At 32.7% G+C, this 26,968-nt stretch overlaps 4 protein-coding genes and 1 pseudogene across 4 annotated transcripts; 2 read left to right on the top strand and 3 right to left on the bottom strand.

The window, feature by feature from the left end:
• Positions 1-166: 166 nt before the first annotated feature.
• LOC106796360 (protein FAR1-RELATED SEQUENCE 11-like) lies at positions 167-2,817 on the bottom strand (annotated as a pseudogene).
• Positions 2,818-10,833: 8,016 nt separating this feature from the next.
• On the top strand, positions 10,834-13,855 carry LOC100812980 (exocyst complex component EXO70A1). Its single transcript, XM_003548321.5, has one exon. The coding sequence runs from the start codon at positions 11,426-11,428 to the stop codon at positions 13,427-13,429; it is 2,004 nt and encodes a 667-aa protein (XP_003548369.2). The 5' UTR covers positions 10,834-11,425; the 3' UTR covers positions 13,430-13,855.
• Positions 13,856-17,325: 3,470 nt separating this feature from the next.
• On the bottom strand, positions 17,326-20,909 carry LOC100806912 (transmembrane protein 87A). The gene is made up of 5 exons (XM_003547739.5): positions 20,485-20,909; positions 19,086-20,004; positions 18,278-18,373; positions 17,874-18,010; positions 17,326-17,726 (listed from the first exon to the last, which is right to left on the bottom strand). The coding sequence occupies exons 1-5, from the start codon at positions 20,679-20,681 to the stop codon at positions 17,552-17,554; spliced, it is 1,524 nt and encodes a 507-aa protein (XP_003547787.1). The 5' UTR covers positions 20,682-20,909; the 3' UTR covers positions 17,326-17,551.
• Positions 20,910-21,668: 759 nt separating this feature from the next.
• On the top strand, positions 21,669-22,666 carry LOC102665286 (F-box protein At1g61340). Its single transcript, XM_041010820.1, has 3 exons — positions 21,669-21,725; positions 22,070-22,144; positions 22,232-22,666. The coding sequence occupies exons 1-3, from the start codon at positions 21,669-21,671 to the stop codon at positions 22,499-22,501; spliced, it is 402 nt and encodes a 133-aa protein (XP_040866754.1). The 3' UTR covers positions 22,502-22,666.
• An 852-nt stretch (positions 22,667-23,518) lies between these two features.
• LOC100812441 (sm-like protein LSM1B) lies at positions 23,519-25,283 on the bottom strand. Its single transcript, XM_006598775.4, has 4 exons — positions 25,133-25,283; positions 24,936-25,051; positions 24,784-24,846; positions 23,519-23,810 (listed from the first exon to the last, which is right to left on the bottom strand). The coding sequence occupies exons 1-4, from the start codon at positions 25,161-25,163 to the stop codon at positions 23,733-23,735; spliced, it is 288 nt and encodes a 95-aa protein (XP_006598838.1). The 5' UTR covers positions 25,164-25,283; the 3' UTR covers positions 23,519-23,732.
• Between the last annotated feature and the right edge of the window lie 1,685 nt (positions 25,284-26,968).

Below are 26,968 nucleotides of genomic sequence, written 5' to 3'. Positions count from 1 at the left end.
GTAGCATCTTTTGCAAAATAAAAGTATTTTTTCATCCCTTCATTAACATTGCTGGAATTTTTTAATTTAAATAAATAATAAAAACTAATTCAAAATATATTAGCAATTCAAATGAAATAATACCATTCCAATACAAAAAATATCCAAAAAGAGGTTCAAATGTTTAATTAAAATAAAAAACTCATAAAAAATAGATCCAGGGCCTTCATGCCTATGCCAACATCAGCTTTCTTTTCTAAACTCTGAAGTATCATTCCACATGCTACATTGCCAACATATTCCTGTTAGAAACAAAGGGTAGAAACAAACAAAATATTATTAATTATCGGATATACATAATCCTACAAAAGTATATTAAACTAGAAATCTAAAGAATTTAATAAATGAAATGAAAAAATATGTACCTAAACTTTTGGAAGAAGAATTGGATTTAAATTTGCATCTTTACAAATTTTTTTCTTCTTGTTTGTGTGACCAGAAAATTGAGTATTTTCTTTTAGAGGACATGTAACAATATTATGTCCTACATCTTTGCACAATCCACAAGTATTCATGTTATGTGATAGCTCTTTTCCACCTTTAAGACGTCTTCGTTTGGGACGACCTTTTGTTTTGGAAGGTGGAGGACAGTGAACAACATCGACTTGTTCCTCAAAGACAACATTGACTTGTTGGGGATCTACTTCATCATCGTCATGTGATGTTTGAAGCCGCCATCGTGACGGCAAGTAGTTAGAAGGGATTTCATGACAATCTTTATGAAGAAAAATACTGAGAATGTGACGACATAATATACCCCAAAACTCAAAATACTTGCAACTACATGTAGCTATTTTACCATCCCAAAAGACCATGTGTTTTCTACTATTAGCATCTTTATAATACCGCAACACAAATTCATTACCATTTTCATGATGAATTGAATATTGGGTGGACCTTTCAAACTCCTCTTGAAACTTCTGAAAAGCAAATCTTGTAAGAACACCATGAGCTTGCTCTTGCAAGGGTGACATAAGCTTCAAGTTAATTCTTTTGCACTTTTCTAACATTATGTCATGGTCTTCTTTTTGCTTAATATCATCAATCGCTACATCAACCTGAAATTAATTTAAATTAATCAACGTATAAGATTAGAAGTGAAAAGTACTAATATATTGGCAATTACACCATACCTGCTTTGTAAAGTCACTTAAACTTGTGTGAGAATTTATAAATCTTTTAATAAATGCATTAATACTCTCTGATCTTCCGGTAGTTGTCATCCCACCAAAGAAATGGTCACGAAGATAAGCGAGTGCCCAGTAATTCCTGATTTCATACAATCCTTTCACATGTTTATTTGACTACAAGTTATACTTAGCAACAACTTTTGGCCATTGATGCTCAAATTCTTCACATGTCTCCAATTTATACAACTCGTAAAAATCAGAACACCATTTTGAATATTTGTCCCGAAGTATAGCATTAAACCAACTACTAAACTTAAAAGTGATGTGCCATATGCAAAAACTATGTTTTGTTGATGGCAAGTCTTTTGAAATTGCTTCTTTCATCCATGGATCTTGATCCGTTAGTATAGTCTTTGGTGGCTTCTTCATCAAAGATATAAAAGTCTAAAGAAAATTTAGAAGCGTTAAAAAAAGTATTAATTAGAAACTAAGATACCATCATTAAAGAAACAATAATAATAAGCTTAGAAGTTACCTTCATTAACCAACGAAATGCAGATATTGTTTCATTTCGTAAGAGTGCACAACCAAAAAGTACAGTCTTCCCATGACTATTCATACCCACAAAAATCCCAAATGGCATTTCATAAGAATTGACCTTGTATGTAGTATCAAACACAACAACATCACCATATTTTTGGTACCAATCAGAGCAAGAAGCAGGAGACCAAAAAATATGCTCTAACCTTCTCTCTTCATCAAGTGTATATGCATACTGAAATTTAGAGCAACTCTTTTTTGCATCCTCACAGTACTTGAGAAGATCTTTGGCATTATTTCTTTCAACTTTTTTCTTGGTTTTCACAAAAAGATTACGAATGTCCCTTTCAATAAATGGAAGATAACCATGCTTCACATTTTTCTCTAATTCTATGACACGCATCAATTGTCTAACTGAAAGCCCCCCTTCTTTTAACAAGAAAATGCGTTCAATATCATCTTCAGAGATAGTTCGGTTAGCCGGTAAAAAACGCACTTCTGATTGGGTTAGCAAAACATGGTTATGTTCAACAACAAACTTTGTAACTCGCCACTCACTTGGAAATATATCATGAGACTTCTGCAATGAAATTCTTAAATAAGCTTTACATTCACACCTTGTTGATTCTCTGTTTCTCTGTTCTTTTAATGGTTCTATGATTTTCAACGAGCTTCTACCTTCACGATGGCAAAAAAAATCACGCCTCCTCATAATTCCATTTCGTTTGATGAATCTACCTTTTCGAACAGAGAACCCATGCTGATATGCATACCTCTTATAAAATGCAAATGCTTCTTCCTCGCTAAGAAAAATTTGACCAACAAAAGGAACAATATTTGTCTCATTATAAGTTTCATCTCTATCAACTTCTTCTGCAAATTCATTTATCTCAATATTCTGACTAGAAGACACAATATTTTCTTTCTCATAAGTTTCAATTTCCTCAACTTCTAATACATCATTTGCCACAATATCATGATCAAAATGTTCACTAACTGTTCCTGAATAACCATTCTCTAAAGAAATATCTTCAATTGGATATTCATTTAAATCAACATTTATTTTATCGGTGCTCATATCTCTAGTACTAGTACTACCTTCCCCCATTGTGTTATTTATGGTGCTCATATCTCTAGTACTAGTATTACCTTCACCCATTGTGTTATTTATCATCTACAAATAAAAATAATAAATAGAAAAATATATTACAAAACTCTATATATATATATATATATATATATATATATATATATATATATATATATATATATATATATATATTTTGCAAGTGTCCAAAAAACACATGTGATTGGCGAGAGCAATGGAGAAAAAAAAAAGCTTGATAAAAGTACCTGATATTGTGCCTTTGAGCTACGAAGAAAAGACTGTGCATGTGGGCTTTGAAGAAAAGACAAATCCATGGTTAATAATTCAATCTATCAATGTGTTTTTCATAAGAGCATATGGTGGTAGAGAGGAATTGAAAAGAAATGTGCAAAATGATGGAAGTAGTACAGACTCTCGAACAAATTAGCGGGAAACTAACAAAATCTAGGAAGAAAATAGACACAGTATGTGTTAAATGAGTGAGGGTAATTTTGGCATAAAAAAATTAAAAACACACTTTTTTATATTTATTTGACTGAAGTTAATTTTCTCTTTGTCCAAAATAAAATAGGTGGGACCATGAGCCATTTATTACTCCTTAACATGTGCCTTAAGGGCACATGTTAACATTGCCCTTTTTAAAATAGAGAGACTAAAATAAATAATACAAATAAAAAAGAAGATCAAAATAATTATTTAATCGATCCAAAAATGATTAAAGATAAATCTGGGTCGAACCAAATTCCACATGTTTTACCCTATTGTCAAGCCTACATGGAAAAATGAATAACGAGTTAACTCGGTTCGCGTTGACTCGATGTACAATGGGTTGTAATAAGCGAATAGAACTAAGTTTTTGTAACTATTTTGGACCACAAAAAAGTTAGCCTATTTGAAACGGGCCACAACAAAAAAAGTTAACGTGGGTGTGTTAGCTGCAAGCAATCCATTTATGTTCACAAAGTTTTTGTGTGTGGACCAAAACTGGCAAAACACTTTTCCTTTTCGGCTTTATAGTTTTCTATTTCCCCTTTTTAAAGAATAAACTATTGGATTTTATCAGGACAAAATAAATTATTGGATTTTATTTACTAATTCAAATCATTAAAGTCAATTAGACTTAAGAGTTTTTTTATCATTAATTACCAGAACCAATTACAAAAGGGAACTGAAAAATAAATTTAAGAATAAATATATAACAGTTTTATGAGATAACACATGATTTAAGGATTTTTTCATAAAAAAAGTTTATGTATTTTTTGTTGGAGACAATTTTGTATACCCTATATATACAAGAGTAGAGCTTGAGACTATGATTAGCATATTAAATATGATTTTTATTGGTTATACATATTAAATATATGTCCAAACACGCACTTAATAAGCTAGATAAACAAAGTTCATTAATCTTAAGTTTGAAACGGCCTTGCAAAATACCTAATCCTAACGTGCACAAATTACAAAATAAACAAAGCAACCTGCAAATAGTGACTGGTTTACGTTTACCCAATAGTTCCTTCCTAGGTTTGGAAGTCTAAATATTAATTTCTTATAGTTTATAGTCGTAGTGATTCATCGATGAAAGATTGGGCAGAGTTTTTCTTTAATTATCATTTTTTAAAGTTGTAAGAGTACATATTTGTTTCCATTGGTGAATGAATAGAAGAGAAGGGGACAAAATTTTATATAAATAATTAATAATTAATGTTGCTTAAGTCAACCATATGCTAATGTTCACACCATACTACAGCTGGAAGTTCATTGAAATGCATAAATTATTTGAAAGGCTCAAACTCGTAAGTCTCAGCATATGGCATACAACAATAACCCATTCTGCAAATTTTTTGGATATCCCTTATTATCTGCACTTCAAATCTGTCTGTCATCAAATTTTTAGGTGCCATAACCATAATAACATTTTTTTCATGATTGAACCCAGACGCTGATCTGGCTCTACTCACATGACATTATTTTTTCAAATTTCTATACTATATATTTATAACTTTAAAGCCATTTCTTAATATCAATTTTCTAAATATGTGCAGTCGAGCCAAATTCCTATAACCTTTTGTTTTTGTTTTCCTATTTCAATTACTTCTTTCAGAATTCAACCAAGCATTTCCTAATCAAGTTCATGACTGACTCTTTCCTTTTTATTTTTATTTTTATTGTTCATATTACCGTTGTTGTTTTCTACAGCGTTCTTGTTCTATCTAGGTTTAGTGTATCAAACAGATATAGTTTCTTACCTTTATTTTTTGTCCTCCCATTGCATTGTCTTATATAAACCCATGCAATATGCGTGTAGTAACAATACTTGCATATTACTATTGACTTATCATATTCTGCCTTTTTCCAACTTCGATAAAATTAGAAAAGCAACGTTTTTTTATAACAAAAAGGTAACACATATTCTACCTTTTCACAAAAAAAAAAAAAATAGTAGTAATTATTACTACTACTACTTATCATTAATTAATAACATATTATATTTTTTTACCGTGTGGGACATGCGTGCTAACATGTTGTTGTACTTCTAGAAGTTTCGTCTAATTTAGCAAATTTCACCCAAATTTTAATTGCAATATCTTCAAATGATTTGCTTGCACTAACACTCGTGCAACTCTAAATTCTCAACCATTTTGTTTTTTTGTTAGTAAAAAACAATTTGTTGAAGGAGGAGACGCCTTGAACCCATACTATAAAAGATTCGTGAAAAAAAAAAGGTAGTAATTTTTGCTCACCATACTCGTAAAATTGTAAGAAAATGTCTCTTGCTCCCTCTCGTGGCAATGCCATTGATTATTTAAATGTGTGAATATTCCTTTTACGTGAAATGCACATGCAGTTCAATATATATATTTTCTAACATGGGGACTAGGGACAAGCCTAAGCGAAGTCCTGCTTAGCTTGCTTGCAATATGCTTGATTTTTGTAATACAAATTATAGAAAAGACTATTAATTTATTCAAGCGTCCATTTGTATGATTTGTTGCACCGAATTGAGGTTTGGAATTGCAATTAAATTTTAGAACTATAGCTATGATGTTTAGAATTTTTTTAAACAATCAAATCATAATTTTATAAAATTTTAATATAACTGAACTTTGCCTATGCTCGATAAAACTAATTAAAAAATTAGTTAAAAATTATAAAGATAATTGAAACTTAAAAAATTAACTTATTAAATTATAAGTGTTCAATAAAATTAGATGTTGAAGTAATTGAAATGATAAAAAAAATCATGATTTATTTTTAAAAAAAATTGATAAATATATTAAATATAAAAAGGAAAAAATAACTAAAAATATTAAAAACTAGTAAAACAAATTATTTATCAAATAGTCAATTTTTTTTCAATTAATGAAAAAAGGTAAAAACTACTTAAAATACTTTGCCTAACATAGACTTTTATTGTTTTCAAGTCCCAATTCTATTACAATTTATAATCTTACTCCACATTTTCCAAATATTTTCCTACTCCTAACGTTGCCTCCGTTATTCCTTTTCTCCATTGTTGTTACTATTGTGGTTAATATCGTACGTAGAATAATTTTATTTATTTATTTAAACTCAACGTAATTTTACTAAACACTACCCTTAATTAAGAAATGTAAAAAAAGACAATAAAACTTAAACTTAAAATCATAATTTTTCACTACAGTCCACTCTTGCTTCTTTTCTTTTGTTGATCTTAGAACAGACTAACTAAATAATTTTCTGGGATCTCAACACTCACATAATTCTTTGCATAACCCGTTAATTATATACCCGTATAAAAGAATTATGATTTTGAACTAATTTCAATTTTTCCGAAATTTGAATGCGAAAAATAATCTTAATTTTTTTTTTTAATTATGGCCATGTTTTTTCAAGTTTCCATTCTTTCAGTCAAAAAGAAAACACAGTATCTTTTACCGTTTGTGGTGAGTTAACCATGCAAATCACAAAGGAAAACACGAAGTATCTTTAACTGTTTGTGGTGAGTCAAATCAACTATGCAGATGACAAACGTATGAATTAAATGCATTATATTAAAATTTCTCTCAACCTTTTTAAAGGAGCGTTTAGTTATCTTAGTTAACATACAAGTTCTCCTAAAAAAAGTTAACATACAAGTTACATGCATAAGAAATTCTATTTTTTTTAGGAATCAAACATGAATTCATCATATCATTTTTTTTAAAAAAAATTTACATGTCCTAATTAAATATGCCATATATTACAAGACTCAAAAATATAAGAAAAATAGACTTACTATTATTACTGATCACATTGAGTTTAAATAAGTTCGCACAAAGGTACCTATAAACATTTTTCTTTTGGAAAGGATAAACTTATCTCTCTCAAATATAGACTTTAACCTATAGGTACGTATTAAGTAATGGTACAAAAACTTAATTCTTTCCAAGATCGGTACGTACATAGTATGCATCAATTAGAGTTAGTACTTTTCTCAAAGTGTCTAGTTTCAGTGTCCCTTTGCCTTTGCCTTTGACTGGGATAGTTTTTTTTTTTCAGTCAAATAAACTTTATTAAGGTACAAGAAGTACCAAGCGGAAATGAGTTGCAACAAATGAGTTACAAGAAGTACCTATAAACATTTTCCGTAAATATAATAGTTTCATCGTTTTCATTGATTATTCTGAAGACATCTCTTCAATTGTTCTTACAAGTTGCCTGAAAGTTTATCTATCATGATCCAACATCAATTATCATATTAATTTAAAAAATTACTATGACAAGATTATGCTTTGTTATTAATCTAGTTTCCTTCTCTTTGATTTTCTTCTTCAAGAACCTACGTTCATTTTTGAAATGTCCCAATTTGTCACAATGGTAACAACTACCTTTCTTCTTCCTTTGCTCGTTATCATTTTTATTATTGTTCTCACGAGATTTTTTTCAATTTTTTTTCCCTAGAGAACTTATCCTATGTTCCTTTCTCCATTACTTTACAATACTTGTGTCTTTTTTTTATTAGATAGTTCATTTCGTATCATTTTATTTACAATAATTTTCTTCCAAATGAAAGTGATTACCAAGTTATTTAAGAGATTTTTATTTTTTATTTTTATTTTTTGTGTGTTTTGGACTCTTTTTATAGTCTTTCCATTAACGAAAAAGTTGTCAATGATAAATGAGACAATTATGCTTTCATACATACTCCCTCCAGACTTAATTAAGCTAAAATATTAATTGTATGTCATTTCACACATGTTAAGGATGTTAGTTATGTTCATTTAATTTTCTTCATTTCATATATATAAAAAAAGAACTACGTACATTTCTTAATATTCTTAATCGCTCCTTAAAAAAATCATCCTTAATCATAATTATTGAAGATGATACACACATTTGAATCAACTTAAAGGATGCTTTTAGAATAATAATATTAGATAAGGTTGAATATTTAAAATGACTAGAAGATATTTCTTGTTGTGTTTTTCATCATGTACCTTGCTTTAAATTTTTTCCAAAGTTTCTTATTGGCTATAGACTAATCCAAAATTTTGATATATATTTAATTGTGTGACAAATACAATATTTAGAATGTGTCTCATGCAAATATAATCGTCGTTGTTCCATTTGTGTTTCTCACAAATTTTAACGGACATTTCATCTTCTCTATCTACTGGTCTTAAAAGTGCTCAAGACACATACCACCTACAAAATTTTAAGAAGGAAGTATATATTTTTTTGTTAAGAAACAAAAGTTTCACCACTAAACTTCAAGTTTCACAATATCATAAGTCATCACCATGCACGCTCAGAGTTACAATCATTGCTGTTAGAATGTTGTTGAACCTAAAGTGTTGGAACTTGGAAAGTTAGTGTTGATGGTTCTACAATAAATTAAAGAAAACAAATAATAAAGAAAAAACACAAGTCTCCGAGGCATGTGTGAAACACTAAGAACATCTACATTACAACAACTCTCAATTATTTTCAATGAAATCCGCACGTGGGAATCATTTTCTTTTATTTTTCTCAATATAAGTAACTCTATGCAATAAATCTTTACAATGGAGCAGTTTTCTTTTATTGCTTCCAATGGATCTCAATAAAATGCTTTTAGCACATCTACACATTGTAATGATAATTTCATAGTGTTTTTTTTTTTAATTTTTTATTGAGTTAGCAATGTTGCTTTAGAAAACAACAGTTACCTCAAAATTAACATTTTTGAGACGCTGTAATGGAAATTGCTATGCAAGCACGGTGCTAATTCTAACAAATTACTGCTTTCCGGCCTGGTGCTCGATTGGGATACTCTAAGGTTTAAGTTTGATTCACCCCCATCAATCTATACAGAAAATGGATGCAATTTAATGTAATAACAAATCAAGTTTAGAATATAATAAATCCCTTGATTTGGTTTGCACATTCCCAATCAAAGTTATTGTCAATGGTCATTTAAATAATAATAGTTCCTTTGATTCTTTTTGTGTACAAGGTAAAAAATGAAGCAATTTAGATGCAAAAACTCAGTGTGTGCAGGTTGATTTTATATATGCATCATCTTATGTTTTTTGGTCAAGAAAAACAATTCTTATAGAAATTCACAATCATTTTATAAATATAGATCTTTTTATGTCTTTTAGGAAAAAGATACAACTCTGAAAAGATACCCATCATTTTACGAAAGAAAAAAATATATTTCATACTTACAATTTTTATAAATAGACACATTCTTTATAAAAGAAAATAAACTTTCATAGTTACATTTTTTCTTAAATAAATGTAAACTTTCATAAAAAAATTAAAGCTTTTGATTAATTTAAATGTCACGACAAAATTAGCCTCTTGAATTTTATTGAATGTATGCCATGTATGGCCATGGAGATAAACGTTTTGTTGTTTGTTAATGATTATGCATATTTATTATTGAGTGTATTATATATGCAGCCGATCTTATTAAACTTTTTTTTTCTTGTTAAATTTTTAGAGAAATTAAGGATAAGAAGGTACTAGTAACGCCATAATGGAAATTCGTGGCAACAGGACGTGACTCTAATTCAATGATTCTGATAATGACCGTCTGCTATGATTGCTACACTATGCCTACCGCTACCCAGTGCCCAGAACAATTAATTAATGACTTAACGGAACCAATTTAATAGGAAAAAGACTATTTTTTTTTTTACGTAGAAGAAGACCAATAAATTTAATAAAGAATTTTTTTATTCGTAAAAATTAAATATGTTTTCAACTCACACTATTCAATAAAGAGTTGTATATCTTCTTAATTTAATAATAATTGATGCTAACAGCTAATTTCATTTTAAATTAAGAATCGCTTTCAATTAAATGACTTTAAAGGACAGTTAGATACAGAAATCACAATTTGACTTTAAAAAACAAAACAATAAAATGTCCTAAACCTTGTTCATATTTGGAATGAAACAAAAAATCTAATCAAAATATATTAATAATATAAAAAATTATACTATTATCTGATTATGTAGATAAAATTATTAATTTTGGTAATAATTATTATTTCAGCCAATGCCAAGTTCAAAGCACTTCGGTCTCAAAGCTACAACAGTATCTCCGCTAGACTCAGCTTAAAATTTGAGAGGATCTGCAACCCTCTAGCTTTGAGGCAAAGGCACAAATGGACTTAAAACATTGAAAAATGAGAACGAAATTAAAATACAATTTGGTGGCCTTAAATTGGAAGATCGAGTATATTTTTCATATCCGTGGAATAGTACAATTACTTACCCATATATAAAAAAAAGAAACTTAAGCCGAAACAACTCCATACAAATTGATCTCATAAAAGAAGATTTAATTAATTGGTTTTATACTATTAATTTTTGTCTCACACAACGTGATGATTGAGATAATGTATAAGTATTCCCTACCAATTAAGAAATATTCGTGGCTGATAGTGGAGTGGGGTTGAAGGGGTACCTGCAGACTGCAACTGGCCTTTTGTTGAATGTACGAGTCAATCAGCCAATCACTTCTAAAAACAACAATAGTAGCAAGCAACTAGCATCTCAACTGGGTCCTCATTCATGTGGCGATTATTGAGGAGACCATAGAGCCAACCCACATAGTCTATTAGTCTTCATTCCCAGATTCATGATTTATAGAAATCATCATTCCTGGGTATAAAAAAACTTCTCCCCGGTTAAATACTCCCTAATTTCCTTCTTTTTCAATTTGTTGCCCATTGAATTATATACTACTAGAACAACCTTCTAGGGCACCCAAGCCAACAACACATTAGTGTCAGTCTGCTAAAGGAAAAAGAACGAGGAAGTGGTAAACTCAACTATTTTTCAAGTAGACAAAGTGGGAAACTAACGTAAACTAGTCCAAAGAAAAAAATTCACATCCAACTTAAACTTTTTTTTTTTTTTTACCTACCTACAACCCCCTTCCCTTCGGGGAAATTAAGGATATAAAAAAGAAATCATTATGAGCATCTTATCTATCCGAAAAAGAAAAACGCGATAATACACAGAGATAGATATATAGAAAATTTGAAAGCATGTATAAAAGGTTAATTTTTTTTTTTAAAAGGAGAACACCAAAATTGGCTGACCGGAATGTACTGTGAAGATTGGAACGACGGGCATTTTAAAAAAATGATATGTCCCACTCCCACAGGGCAGAAGACAAGTATTTTTTTGCACATACGCAACGCAATTTTACCCAACAAAACTCTCTCTCTTTCTCTCACTTTCTAATAATGGAGAGCCTCCCGCTTGAGACGGCGGAGAAGATCATCCTGCGCTGGGACTCCACCGCGTCGGAGGATGCCCGCGACAAGATGATATTCTCCGGCGGCGTGGACCGCGATGAGGCCGATCTCTACCTCCAAGCCGTGGACGAAATCCAACGGTCCCTCTCCTCCGTCTCCGTCTCCTCCTCCGACAAAGTCAACTCCGCCATCCAGATTGCCATGGCCCGCTTAGAAGACGAGTTCCGCAACATCCTCATCTCCCACACCATCCCCTTCGACCCTTCCACCTCCGAAGACGATCCCTCCCAAACCCTCCCAGACCTTCTTCCTTCCTCCACCTCTTCCCCAAAACACCCTCTCACCAACCTCGAACAAGATTCAACAGAAACTGAGCCAGAAACTACTAACACCACCACCACCACCACTCCTCTCCTCCGTTTCAACAGTGACGGCGCTGCTTCCTCTGTTCACTCTTCTGTTTCCTCCGTCAACTCCGTTAACAGCAGCAGTTACCGTTCCACCAGCAGCATCCGCGAGATCGATCTGATCCCCTCCGACGCCGTCTACGACCTCCGCTGCATCGCCGAGCGCATGCTCTCCTCCGGCTACCTCCGCGAGTGCATCCAGGTCTACGGCAGCGTTCGAAAATCCTCCGTCGACGCGAGCTTCCGCAAGCTCCACATCGAAAAGCTCAGCATCGGAGACGTTCAGCGCCTCGAGTGGGAGCAGCTCGAGAACAAAATCAGACGCTGGATAAAAGCCGCCAAGGTCTGCGTCAGAACTCTCTTCGCGAGCGAGAAGAAGCTCTGCGAGCAAATCTTCGACGGCGTCGGAACTTCCATCGACGACGCTTGCTTCATGGAGACGGTGAAAGGTCCCGCGATTCAGCTCTTCAACTTCGCCGAGGCGATTAGCATAAGCCGTAGGTCGCCGGAGAAGCTGTTCAAGATTCTCGATTTGCATGACGCCTTGACGGATTTGATGCCGGATATCGACGTCGTGTTTGATTCGAAGTCGTCGGAGTCGATTAGGGTTCAGGCGGCGGAGATTTTGTCGCGGTTGGGTGAGGCTGCGAGGGGGATTTTGTCCGAATTCGAAAACGCTGTGCTGAAGGAACCTTCTAGGGTTCCTGTTCCTGGTGGAACGATTCACCCTTTGACTCGGTATGTGATGAATTACATAAGTTTGATCTCTGATTACAAGGTTACTTTGAATGAGCTTATAGTGTCGAAGCCCTCCACGGGGTCTAGGTATTCGGGAGATGTTGGGATACCAGATATGGATTTGAGTGAGTATGAGGAGAAGACACCTTTGGATGTTCACTTGATTTGGATTATTGTGATTTTGCAATTCAACTTGGATGGGAAGAGTAAGCACTACAGGGATGCTTCTCTGGCTCACCTTTTTATCATGAACAATGTGCACTACATTGTTCAGAAGGTGAGAGGGAGTTCCGAGTTGAGGGAGATGATTGGGGATGACTACTTGAAGAAGCTCACCGGGAAGTTCCGGCAGGCTGCCACGAGATACCAGAGGGAGACGTGGGTGAAGGTGTTGTATTATTTGAGGGACGAGGGGTTGCATGCCAGTGGGGGGTTTTCATCCGGGGTGTCCAAGAGTGCTCTCAGGGATAGGTTTAAGACTTTCAATTCCATGTTTGAGGAGGTTCACAGGACGCAGGCGGTTTGGTTGATACCGGATTCACAGCTCAGGGAGGAGCTGAGGATATCTATATCGGAGAAGCTCATTCCCGCGTATAGGTCGTTTCTTGGGAGGTTCAGGAGCTACATTGAGAGTGGGAGGCATCCGGAGAATTACATCAAGTACTCTGTGGAGGACCTGGAGTATGCTGTTTTGGACTTCTTCGAAGGGATTCCTGTTTCCCAGCACTTGAGAAGGAGATCTGAATGATGGATTCAATGGGACTAGTGGAGTCAAGTCAAATGGAGTTTTGCAACTTTAGAAGCTAGGACATATTCTTTTAATTTTTTCACTGGAGCGTTCGGGTAATTGAGATTGCTCAAGCTCTAGGGTGGGTGCTCCAACAATGATCCAGGATTCTCAGGAGAAGAAAGATTAAGATTTCCCTTATCTGGTGTTGAAGATTGGTGTGGCTTATGAAAAGCCAAAGTAGCTACCTCACCCTGAATGCTGCTCTGCCTGTAAGCACTTTATTTGATTTCTCAACACATTCTAGATTTTTGTTTCATTTGTTTATATTGGAATTTGTTGTGTGTGTGTGTTTTTTTTAATTTATTTTCTCTTACGGTCGAAAAAGGGCTGTTTCTTTTGTAGCTTCAAATGACTCTTATACAATGTGATAGTTTTGGCACTAAATAGATGCATTGTCAAATTGAAATCTCAGTCTTAGATAGCTTTCGCCTTTGGGCACACGTAGCTTCTGTTTTTTTTTTTTTCTTTCTTATATCCAAGAGATTCATAAGGAAAACAGAAGAATATCAAATGAATGCGCACGCACTCACCTCAACATGGGAATTGCTGATATGTTGTGACTTTGGTGAAAGACCAAGTGGCAAGTATTATGTACACATTATAAGTGCGAACGTGCGATCTGATTCGAACTACTTTCGATTCTGGGACACACTTTATTTTTTGTAATTGGATAATCATTGCTGGCTAATGGTGAATTTTCCTTCTAGCTTTCATGGTCCAATTAGTTACTACTAACTTACTGATTACAAGTGTTACAGTTTTATTGAAAGGTTGTGTGAGGCACTGAGGCTTCTCATTCTGAAAGAAGGCCAAGTTTCTATACTTGAATGCTAACCTTGTAAGCATATTCTTATCACTTTTAACGGAAAAAAGGCCAGAATTTCTTTTCATATTTGTGTTGTTGTTACGCATGCCAGTTTTGACTTGTCCCATCCAAGCAGCTTCCGAGTCCCTTCCTCACTAGAAAACTAGATTACTAGTTACTAGAAGAGCTTGGTAGTTCTTCAGGGGATATGAGTTTTGGTAAAGATAAGAATAATTGGTGTAATGAGTAGAAAGGGACACTTGTCAGAAATTCAGAATGGAGCAACAAAAACAATATAGAGCACCTAACTTTTTGTATTTCAATGGCGGCAATGACCTTGGAGAGGGTTGGTTTCTTCCTCGACGGCTGGGACTGCCACATAAAGAGGTGGACAACAACAATATTTACACGCCACTTTAATCACATCATTTTTTTTTACCTCACTTAGCAGTAAGAGTGAGTTAGTTTTTACAGTACACAGATAAGAATCAATAAACATTATTTTATTGGGAGATGGAACTTAAATGAATCTTAATATTTTAAGAGATTAGTTTTTAATTATCCTTCAAGGATATCTTGGTTAAAAAAAAAGAATTTTATTGAAAATTTGAAATCATGATGGGGTATTTTAGTAACATTAAATTGTTACATTTTCTTATAAGAGACTTTAGGATACTAATTAGCATTCTCCAATGAGTAAAGAGTAAAACAAATGGTGTGTAATTTATAGGTAAACATCTCTGAGTTCGGTGCTTTAGAGACTACAATGCTAAATGCCAATGGATCCAACTGATAAAAGTTAAGATCAGGATTTTGATCCTTTAGCAAAAGTATTGTTAGCCACCATTTTTGCTTCTGCGTAGATAATCTCCTTATGTTCAATTCAACATCATGAACAAGAAACAATTTCAGACCCTGCCAACGAAGCTAGATCAAATCGCTATTTTTGATTCCATATTTGCGTAGATAAGGTTATGCGTGAATGGAAACGAAAGCAATTGCTCATATATATATATATATATATATGAGTGTTCAATTTGGGTCGGGTTTGATTAAATTTAAGATCTAATTTAATCAAATTGATCAGTTTGGTTCGGTTCAATTTTCATAATTTTTTTAAACTTAATTCAATCAATTCATGAATGATTTGTTTCCATTTGAACTGACGAGTTATCCATTTAAATATAATTTTTTTGGTAGAATTACTATTCTATATCATGATTAATCCAAATATTCAATATAACTAGCACAGTGTTATCAAATATTTAAAAGTAATAAAATTGATTGATTTAATACAAATTAAAACAAAATATCCTTCAACGAAGTTTATTATAATCATATAAATTATAATTATTTTCTACAAACTAATTTTTCATACAACTAGATTTGTTACAAATAGATTTACTGAAACAAATGAATAAAATATAATTCATTATTATTATAAACATAATAGAAAAAATAAATATGAAAAAAGTGAAACAAGTAACAATGTACCTAAAAGTAATGCTTAAGAAGTTTCAGCCTTAATAGTCTCAATACTTTGAGTCTCAATTTCAGTAATTTTAAAGTCAAATTAAGCAATTCTATAAATTTTTATTGGTTTTGACCGATGAGATTTTGATTGGATCTATAAATATAAACTCCTGACTCAACCTATACATTAATATAGTTTTAATCAATTTGATTTTGATCCAAATACACAAATGATAAAATCTAAATTGTTTGAATTAATTTAAGTTAATTCAAGTTCAGGTCACCAGTACACCCCTAATTATATAGTTCTACTATAGACCGTTTTATTTTCATTTATGGAAATGATTGTAGTAATAAATGATTTTACATAGTTTGTTAATTACGTGAAAAAGGTGAAGCACTACGTGTGGTACAAATGAAATGCTTCGCAAAGGACACCACACATTCAAATTTTATAAAGTAGAATTTTCTGTAATAAAAGCTCACAATCAATTAAACGTATAAATATTTCATAGCAATTTTATTGTCCCAAGGTTAAGGAAATTATAATAGCAGGGTTAACGAGTTCACAACCAAATAGGAGCGCGTTTAAGTAAGGAACAATAAGAAATCTTAAGAACACTTATTTGTATTGAATTAATTTACAAATAAAAGTTCGCTGAAATCTTTTTAAAAAAGTAATATTTTCTCAAGAATATGCACATCTTCTTTACCAAAAAGAAAAGGACTTCGAGAGACTATTGTTTTACACTGCTTCCTCCTTATAGGCCAATAATTGAATTGTTCTAGTCCTAAAAAAGTAAAATCTTCTATATATATAAATAACTATTTTAAATGAAAATACTTTTAAGAATTTTTTCAACAAAATAAGAACTTTTAACAAAAACTTTATCTTTCAATTTATCCTTTTCATCTTATTTCTATATTGAACTTCATTTTAAAAATTATCAATAATTAAAAATATTATGACACTATAATTATTTATAAAAAAATATAATTTAAATATTAAAAAAATTTAATTATTTATTTTAATTTTAATTCATTCAAAAATATTTTATTTATTATAAATTTTAGTTATATAAAATAAATATTTAATTGTATGCTTTATAGATTAAAATATTTAATAATAATATGAAAATAAAAGTCTGGATTCATTGTAAAAGTTGCAAATTTTCAATTCAGTTTTTTTATTGGTAAGAATAAAAAATAAATATAAAAAAATTATAATAACTAACATTTTGTTAAACCAATAAGTTAAACTCTCTAAATAGTTTTTAATTGATAAATGATTTTTATTGACCAGTATCAACTCAACTCTATCCTTAAAAGTTAAAGTGCAACAATGTCCACTCCTTTAAACTTGTTCAAAAAATAAACATAAAAATCCATGGAGTCAAAGCATCATTCATCAATACTGAATAGTAAAATACTAATATGTGCTATACAGCTGGAAACTTAAAAATGAAAAAGTTCTTTTAAGTGTCCCCACATGTATGCATGCATGCACATGCATAATACACATAACATGGCATAATCGAAGAAAAGTTCTTTGTATTAGTAAACAGACACTAAATTATGTGTAAAAAAAAGTGACTAAATTATATTCTTGTGCACTGGCATCACAGGAATACACAGAATTCTATCAAGTAATCCAATCTCGTAAGGAACTATTTGGTGACAAAGTATCAAGTGAGAGTAAAGACTAATGAAGGAAATAAAAGAATAAAGGGAAAATAGTCATGGAGCTAATTTTCAGGAGGGATACAATGGAAGCATAGAATCAGAGCTACATCCTAAGTTTATTATTCTCTCTTGTCTTCTTCTAAATCATCATTTGAATTCCCGTTACTGCTTTGCACTGGTCTAGCATCTGGCACACTTCGAACATCTTTTGAAGAAATAGGTGATGGTTTTATGAGTGTTAAAGTAGTCTCATCCCTATCAAACTCATCACTGCCATCATCACGGTAGGCATATCTGTCAAGAACAGAAACAACAGTGAGATACAAATGATGTATATGGAAAGAGAGCATAGAAGAAAAAGCTAACTTTGCTTTTGCAGGCATTAAAGAATAAAGATTGATAATGGAAGAACTTAGAGAGAGAGAGAGACGGAATTTTTACCGTGTTGCACTTTGAGATGGTGCCCAAAGAATGCAGATAACACACAGGAGAGAGTAAGACAGAACTTGCCAAAAGGCTGGAATGATCCACGCGTTCTGCCACTGCTCGTTGTATACATCATTTGATTTGAAATAAAGCTGAAAGAGAAAGTAGAAAAATAAGCACTTGAAATATGTAAAATTGAGTGATGTATTAAATTAATAAACATGCAAATAACATCTATTCTGTAACACATTTCCTGCTCTATTCTTGATCAAAACTTTTAAAACTCATTTTAATTTGTTTATAGCATCTGAATCCCCTGATTGCGTAGACAAAATGACCTTGATCCAACTATATGATAATTAGGCCCAGATAACATGCAAAGCAATTGAAATATGTTTATGCCTGTGATTGTGAATTACCTCATAACATATCCAGCCCACTGATACAAGCACAGCTGCAGCCAAAGCATTAGTGAACTTCCTGTAAATATCCAATTTTATCATCATCCTTCTGGTCTGTTACATTACATAAGAACAGAAGGGTCAATTTTTGGATAGTCATAATAAAAGACATGACAGTGAATTATCAGTCGTAACATTACATTGTGCAGAATCATAGCAAAAGTCTAAGACAATCAGCCTAATTTGTACACAAAAGCTATATAGCAAAATATAATTCATAAAATAAGATCATCAGGGTTTTACACATCAAGTTTGGAAGGAAGGAATATCCCGTTATTTTACTGTTGAAAGAACACGATAAATTGGCTTGTTATTTTCCTCCAGAAATACGTAACAAAACCATGGATTATTAAACAAAAAATATCCAAACTGATGACATACCATGGGAGAGTTGTGTAATGACCTCTCCATGCTCCTTGATTACTTCAAGCACATAACTAAAATATAGCTTATCTGCCTTTCTATCCTGATTTATTAGTTACAAAGGTAGCAGTAAATTTTTTATGGCAGTCTCTCTTACTGGATAACTATATCACAAATACTGCCATGCTGTTCATATTTCTATAAAATTCAGAAAACAAACCAAAATAATACTCCTCCTGCCAACCGCTATCATAAAATGCTTTAAATAAAAACTAACAAAGGAAAACTGTTTATGTCTCATTTACGAGAAAAAAACTAATTTTATATGAGACAGAAGAAAGGCTCACGTGATTTTCATGGAATAAACAATACTGTGACAAGTACAACCATAACAGATGAATACCTGAAGCTTAGTTAAAGTTGCAGAGAGTGAAGTGAAAATCCAAAGAATGAAGAACACATCCAATACTGCAGCAGGAAGAACCAAGAACAGTTTTGCCTTTCCAGAAAGATCACTTACTGCACCAACATTTTCTACCAATTCAAGAACTTCAGATGCAATAAAGAAGGTTCCTCCAAGCATAACCACCTTTGACGTGAGCCCACCAAGGGTAGGTCTCACAACACCATAGCCCATTGAAACCAATAAAATGACCAAACGTGCGAATGTCCGCTTAACAGTACCAAAGGTGACTGCCCATATGGTTGTCCCAGTTGGCCTGATTCCAGTCTCACTGAATTCAGCATAGTCAAAGTACCACAGAGCCATCTCAAACATGCCTAGGGTTATCACTGCGGTAATGCAGTTCTGCAGGGGAAATACTTCCTTCCAAAATCTAGCATATTGAGAGAACCAAAAGATCCCAAGCAGTACATACGCAAAAGACATGAATTGGTAGAAAACTTTCATAGGCGCCATTCTACCAGGTAGATAACCAGAGGGATTTTTCCATACAGTTTTCCCTTCAACAACCAATTCTTTAAGCCTCGTATCGCAATGGATGAAATACAAGTTATACATCCCAGTTTTTGTGATTTGTATAGATTTCAACGGCAGCACTGCTACTTCATCGTCCATTTCAAAAGAGACACCAAAAACTTGAGGCCAATCAGGATTCTCCACAGAAGGGCGGTAAATGACCTGTCCTTCAGCACACACACCAAGTTTCGCTAGATCACCAGTGCAGCAGACAGCCCTTTGACCCCCATAGGCCGAACCACCAATTGTCTCTCTATCTTCAACTTCAAAAACAACAGCTTGAATCGGCCACGAGCTAAAGTTAGACAACTCCTTGTTTCTCCGAAATGTAATCCTTTCAAACCTGATTTTCACATTACAAAAAACAGAACCAAAACATCAGCATAACTACCAACACAGTTCCAAACAAAACCAGTGGTAATTATAATCCTTCAGGATTCACAGCCACAAGAAAAACGGTTTTCAACTTCTCACCAAACTTGTGGAAATCCTATGAGTATCCTAACAACTTCACTTTTCAAATCTGACAAGTAAAATTGTACATTCTACTCACGCATTGAAGTGAATTAAGGACATCTACTACAACAATTAAAAATTGCAACTTTTTACCAAGAACCTCACACCCACTACACTGAAAGCTGAATGCAGAAATTCGACAAACCTCCTAAACGTGTCAGTAACATTTTTCACACAAACAGACATGAAACAATTCTGAATCTAGCGAGGTCACACAATGAAATGCAATGAACAATGAAGAGAAAGCTTAAAGGGGAGTGCTTTAAGAAAACCCAGATACGAAATTGAAGGGTGAAGTGAAAATAACCGTATGTAAGAGTCGGGATTTGGCGGCGGATAAGCGTCGGTGAGGTTGGGGGCAGAAGCGTAAATTCCTTCGCTGCCTCCATGGACGACAAAGGCGTTACCTTTGGCGGCGAATTTCTCCCCTCTGTAGTCGTGAACAGAAGCTTCGGCGCAGAGGGATAGCAGAAGCAGAAACGCCAGAAGCGAGACCCCACGCATTTTTCAGAGAGAGAGAGAGAAAGTAGATCTACGGAGAGACAAGAAAAAAAAAAGTGTTGAATTTGTGAAGATTGAGGTTTTTGTATACGAGAAGAATGTGTAGTGTGTCTGTATGTCCTTTGAGGTAATCAGATACAGTGTTTTTCAATCCGTTGAGTTTGAGAACGGTGGAATCCAACGTAAATTTTATGGTTAAATAAATCATTTCCATACATATTAGCATTTGATTTGTTGCTTTAGGATTACCGCATAATATACTATATAGCGTGTGTTTATGTAAGAAATACCGTAGGAAATATTATATTTCTACTGTAATTAAAATTTTGTTATAAAATTAGTCTGGCGTATTATGACACTGACACAATTTAATTTCTGTGATGTGTTTTATTTTAATTGAATGAAATTAGTGATTTTTATATTACTCACTGGATTCTCTCCGCATTTTTCTTGTTTTCTAGTTACTGATATAAATGACAGATAGAGGTGTCGGTGTCTATATATATTAATAGTACAAATAAAATAGAAAAATGGTCATTTTCGTACTGTATTTTGGGTGTTTACCGTAATTTCTCTAGCTACTGATATTATCAGTTTATCACTCCTAAAATTCAGAAGACACTAATAATAGTAAAGAGAAAAATGGTCATTTTCTTACTGTTTTTAGGTGTTGACTGTAGTTTTCTTTATGGTCATTTTGGTAGGGGAAAAAGAAAGGAAAATTTTTAAAAAATTTAAGTGGATTTTATATTTTTATTACATTATTTTAATTTATTTATTTTTCATTTCATTTTACCAATCTATGCATTGGAGCAAATTACACTCTCGAAGTGCCTGAGTTGTTTTTTCTAATTACACATAATATTGTTATTTTTTTAATTCTTATGTTTACATACTTAATGTTTGAAAATTATATTGACACTCTTATATATTACATTAACCCTCAATATTGATGCTTGAAATAAGGGATGTTGTTGTAAACATTAAACAATGAGTCCTTGGCCAAGCATTCGTGTGGGACAACAAGATCTTAGTGAACTTGATGAAGTAGGTTTAGACCTTCTTCTTCTCAGGCTTGGTGGCAACCACTCTGGCTACTAGACTACCACAATGGGAGATGAAAACTTGATCAGCATGAGCTACAAGAAGATGTCACACCATTTGAGTACAGGGAGCTAAGGGAGCTACAATGATGTGGAAGTTTCTCCTCAATTGAAGAGAACGTGCACTGGCATAATTTCTCTCAATTCTGAGAAGTCTCTCATTGAATTCCTTCTTCAGGATATTCTTGGTAATTAGAGAATTCTCTAGGTTTTGTTTGAGTGAATTTCAAGCTTAGGTTTGGACTATTGTCAAGTTTTTGTTTTTAAATGTGTTTTTCTTAATTGCAGGTTCAAGTGTTGTGTGGAGTGAACCATGAAGATTTGAAAGAGCTTTTTCATGTGTCAAAAACAATTAGAGAAGCGGTATGTATCAGTGGCACATGATTAATTGCATTATTGATGTGCTTGTAATTTGATTATTCTAATTGGTAATTATACTATCCATTGCAGACTATGATGACTAAGGAATTGCATTTTGATATTAAAACACCAAAGAAGAAAAAAATAGCTTTTCTTAATACATTTGATTTGGAGGGTGCAAAAGGATTTAAGGAAAAGCAAGCTCTAAACGGGCCGCTGAAGAAAACAAAATCAAGGTTGCATCGGAAGAAGTTGGATAACAACATCTCGCAGGCCTTGTTTGCTTTCATGGATGAAGAAGAACCACGAAAGGACAACTGCCACAGGAGGAGAAGGACAACTGAGGATAATGATTATTGATTAGAAACCAGGATGATAGATTATGGATAGAGATTACAGACATTACTTCCTTTGATTAGAGATGAATTTGATATCTACTCTAAGACATGTCAGTGGTCTATTTTCTTTCACATGTTAAATTTTCACAATTCATTTCTATAAATTCATCGTTGAAGATTGGATTTTTGTTAAATCCTTTTGTACATCTATGGTAGATAGGCAAATAGAAAAAATATTTTGTTTGGAGGACAATCTTTAGCCCTTCTACCTTGATAAATTTGAGGACATGTAGCTGATATTATTATATTTTATCCTATCAATAAAATAAAAAAAATTAACTTTTTTTCTAATATTGTCTACCTTTTTCTCAGAAATATTAAATTTGAAATTTAACATTCTCAATTTTAAATTTTCAAAAGTTCTCTTTATGTAAAAAGTAATAATATTTAGACACCCGTAAAAATATAAAACATTCAATCAACACTCCTAATTTTTCTCAATCTCTCCTTCTATATTACTTCACATAATCTATAATATCTATATTTTTCTCTTCTCATTATCTCTCAAGGTGTCATTTGGATTCCAGTGTTTAAATACTTTTTTTCTCATATAAATTAGAATAGTTTATGTTGAATGAAAGTACTTTAAGAAATTATTTTTCAACGTGATTGTTTTATATTTTCTCAATGAAAGCATTTTTTAAAATTTCTTTACCTCTTATCACTTTTCACCTATCATTTTTATCTTCATTTCTAAACTAAATTTTAATAATTTAAAAAATTAATAGTTAAAAAATAATTATTATAAATTTTAATTATAATTTAGTCTATATATTCAAAATATTTATATATAAATGAGTCTTAAAACAATTATCCTGCTAAACACTCCATTCATAGCGAAATGAAGTAATTAGAGTACTTCACGGTTATAAACATAGCATTATATAGCCCCGTTGAATATAAGGTTGCAAAAACATTGAGCTTAAAACATAACTATTTTGCACAATTTGAAGCCTATCATCCCCTAATCAGAATGTCGTTTACGAATTGAAATCATGATATATTAATTATCAACTTTTTTTAAAGCAAATGAATGATAGTATTGATTCCAGGGGCTAATATTACAAGAAAATTCAAGAATATTCAACCCTCCCATGAAAGGCAACAATAGCAGAGAAAAACAAAACAAAATATCTGAAGAACAGCCGCTGTAATATTTGCGGACGGGAAGGTGAAGGGTGAGTGAGAGTTGACTAGTCAAAGTCAAGGAATTCCATTCTTTTCCTCATAGTCCCTTTCAGATCTGAAGCCTCCCTTTCTGCTTTCTGTGCCTACAAAATCACAGTTCAATTTAAAAATAGAAAATTTCACAAGTCTACAAAAGTGAATTGTTGCTTAAATAAAAGTAAATTATATGACTACACCGGCAACTAATTCCAAATCATAGCAGAAAAGCAATGGACCAAATATGTAAGTAAATGATATAAGTTTTGTCTGGATAAATTTCCCATTAAACACACTGATAGGTGAAGAAAATAAGATAAAATGAATTAAGCTTTTCCATTAATTTATGCACAAGCCAAAATCAGTTTGATAGAGAAGCTAAATGTGTTAGTTTGTTATTCCAAAGAGTGTGTGTAAAAATTTTATGCAGTGATAGTTTTAGGATTTTAATTTTCAAATACTGGCTTTTGATTTGAAATTATTTGTTATTTAGAGAATTTATCAATTAGGGTGTCTAGTTATGTTGGGTTTGTAAATAGACCATCAAACATTGGGGACATTTTTCTGCATAATTATAATATTGAGATTTCCTTTTCTTCTTAGAGTATTTGAAACCATGTCAGAGGGGTACTCTGCCCTATAAGGGTATAATAGGGTATTATCAGTTAAACAGCAAACTATGGAGCTGTTTACTAATAATCAGAACACAGAAACATTACAATGAATACAATATGCTATCTTATCATTAAGACCAATCAAGGAATATGGCCAGGACGAGTAGCATTTATTATAGGCCCATCCAAATGAAGCCTTAGTCTGTCCACTTTTTCATGCTCATCATGTGTACTTACAAAAGGATTAATAGATATCAGAAACAAATATACACAATCAGTTTCATTCCCACACGCTTTATATATAAATGTAATGAAATTACAACAATGATGGGTGCCTTGACATTTTACCATGAATGTCCGGGTCACAACATAGCATTATTTTTACTAAAATGAGGGGAAAATACGGAGACAGAAAGTAGACACAAAGAAGATCAATTAAATAAAGAAACAATTAAGGAATATTTACCCTCTTGATTTCTGCGGTAGAAACACGTGTCATATGTTCGGGAAGTTCCTCCCTCTCCAAGTCCTAAAAGTTGAAAGACACGTGATTGTAAAACTAAGATTGAAAAGTAGAAAATATTTTTAGATGCAAAGGGAAATAATCAGTAAACTTACCAGCTCACCAATTAGAACAACATTTTCCCCACGGATCACATAGAGACCTAAAGGGATGTCACAATACAGATCACCAACAATAACTCTCTCACAAGCACCCTCAAGAACTGCATTGGCTGCATATTATTGATGGGAAATTTTAGAAACTCAACCTATAGCATGTCAAAACTTCACATAATTTAAGGAGAAGTTGGTACCAAATTGATCAAAAGAGCGAAGTGTCCCCATGAGCTTTCTACCATCTCTCAGCAATACAAGAAGTTTCTCTACAAGAAATAAATAGTGTCAGGCCACACAAATTTGCACAAAATACAAAATCAGCTTCACCTCCAATGAAAACTCAGAATGATTTACCACACCCAACTGATTTTCACTGCTTTTGAACAATATCTAGCCCAAATCCCTCAGAAAGACTTGTATGATAAATATGCAAAAAGCAAAGTAACATCAAAGCTATTCAATCACACATTATAATTTAAAAGAAACAGTAACAATATTCTTATGTGTTCACTTTTGCAGGAATGACTATAGTTTTCTGGCATTAAGAGGTATAACAACTATAGAGGACAATGATAATCATAGGTCCCATTTAATTGGCAATACCAATATTACAGTAGAATTGAGGAAGAATAACACTATGTAGAGCGGTGGATAACAATGATACACAAAATCCAACAACAACAACAACAACCACGCCTTATCCCACTAGGTGGGGTCGGCTACATGGATCAACTTCCGCCATAATGTTCTATCAAGTACCATACTTCTATCCAAACCATTGAGTTCGAGATCCTTTTTGATAACCTCTCTTATAGTCTTTTTGGGTCTTCCTTCCAAATTGAAGGAAATAAAAGGAAGTCAAACATTGGGATTTCCCTTCTTACCATACATGTTATAAAAATTATCTCTTAGGATTACATCAAATACCAAGCATGTCTATTTGTTTCCATGTTCTACGGTTTCTCATAGTTCTTAATTAAGTTACACTAGAGGCTCTAGAATATCAAGCTAATCATATTCCCTGTATCATTACCATTTTTTTCTTTTCAGTTTTCATACATCCAGCAGCTGAATATTATCATTATCACCTCACGCTCGCATTTAAGCTACTTGTCACTACTCAGTTCCCTAATGACATGTTGGAAGCATGAATTTTTTTGATTTGTCAGTCAAAATCGTGTCTCTTCCCTTCCCTCCACACCTAATAATGACTAAAACAACAGTCACGCAGGAGATATAAGGTTGACTTAGTGGTAAAGGGTGAAGGAAGGGAGGGATAGGTCGAGTGTTGGAATCCCTGCTAACAAAAACTAACAAACTAATATTTGCCTAAAAAAAAAAAAAAACAGTCAAGCACACATAACACCCCAGCCTAGAATTCCCAATGAAACTAGAATCACCAGCTTCCACAAAAATACAAAAACAAGTTGATCATTAAAAAAAAAAAAAATCTTCCCCTACATAACTTACTCGTTTCCAACCAAAAAAGTCCACAACATTTAGGCCTTAAAAGTTACCCTTTACAAAATGAAAATAAGAACCCCCTCCCCCCCCCCCCCCCTTGAAAGTAAGCCCAAGGCAATCAATATACCATGCTTAAAAAAAATCGCTGGTGCTGGCAACTTGCACATACAAACTTGTAAAAATTACTGAGAATTGGTTACTTCGAATTTTGAGCTGAACTTTTTACTGAATTTTCTAGACATCTTGAGAAAAGTTATAAAAAAAGAACCAAGTGATTTGGGTAAAAGGAAAAAATAATAAAAATCACACAAGTTTGCAGAATAATCAGTATCCAGGAAAAAAAAAGTGAAAGGGAAGTGTGCTTGTTGTTTTGGCTCAAAATTTATTCTATAATTGCAAATTTCAATTCAAATTAGTGTGAAGACAAGTGCCAGAGCTAGAGTTTGCTGAGTCTATTTGTTTTTCAGTTTTTTTTACTCTACTCTAGAGACATTCTAAGTTTCATCTTTGAGTCCTAGCTTGCTTCTATGTCATTTTCATTGCTTTAATTGTGAATATCCTTGAAAATT

Source organism: Glycine max, chromosome 16 (assembly GCF_000004515.6).
Source record: "Glycine max cultivar Williams 82 chromosome 16, Glycine_max_v4.0, whole genome shotgun sequence".
Classification (NCBI taxonomy): Eukaryota; Viridiplantae; Streptophyta; class Magnoliopsida; order Fabales; family Fabaceae; genus Glycine; species Glycine max.
This window is presented reverse-complemented; position numbering and strand designations above follow the sequence as displayed.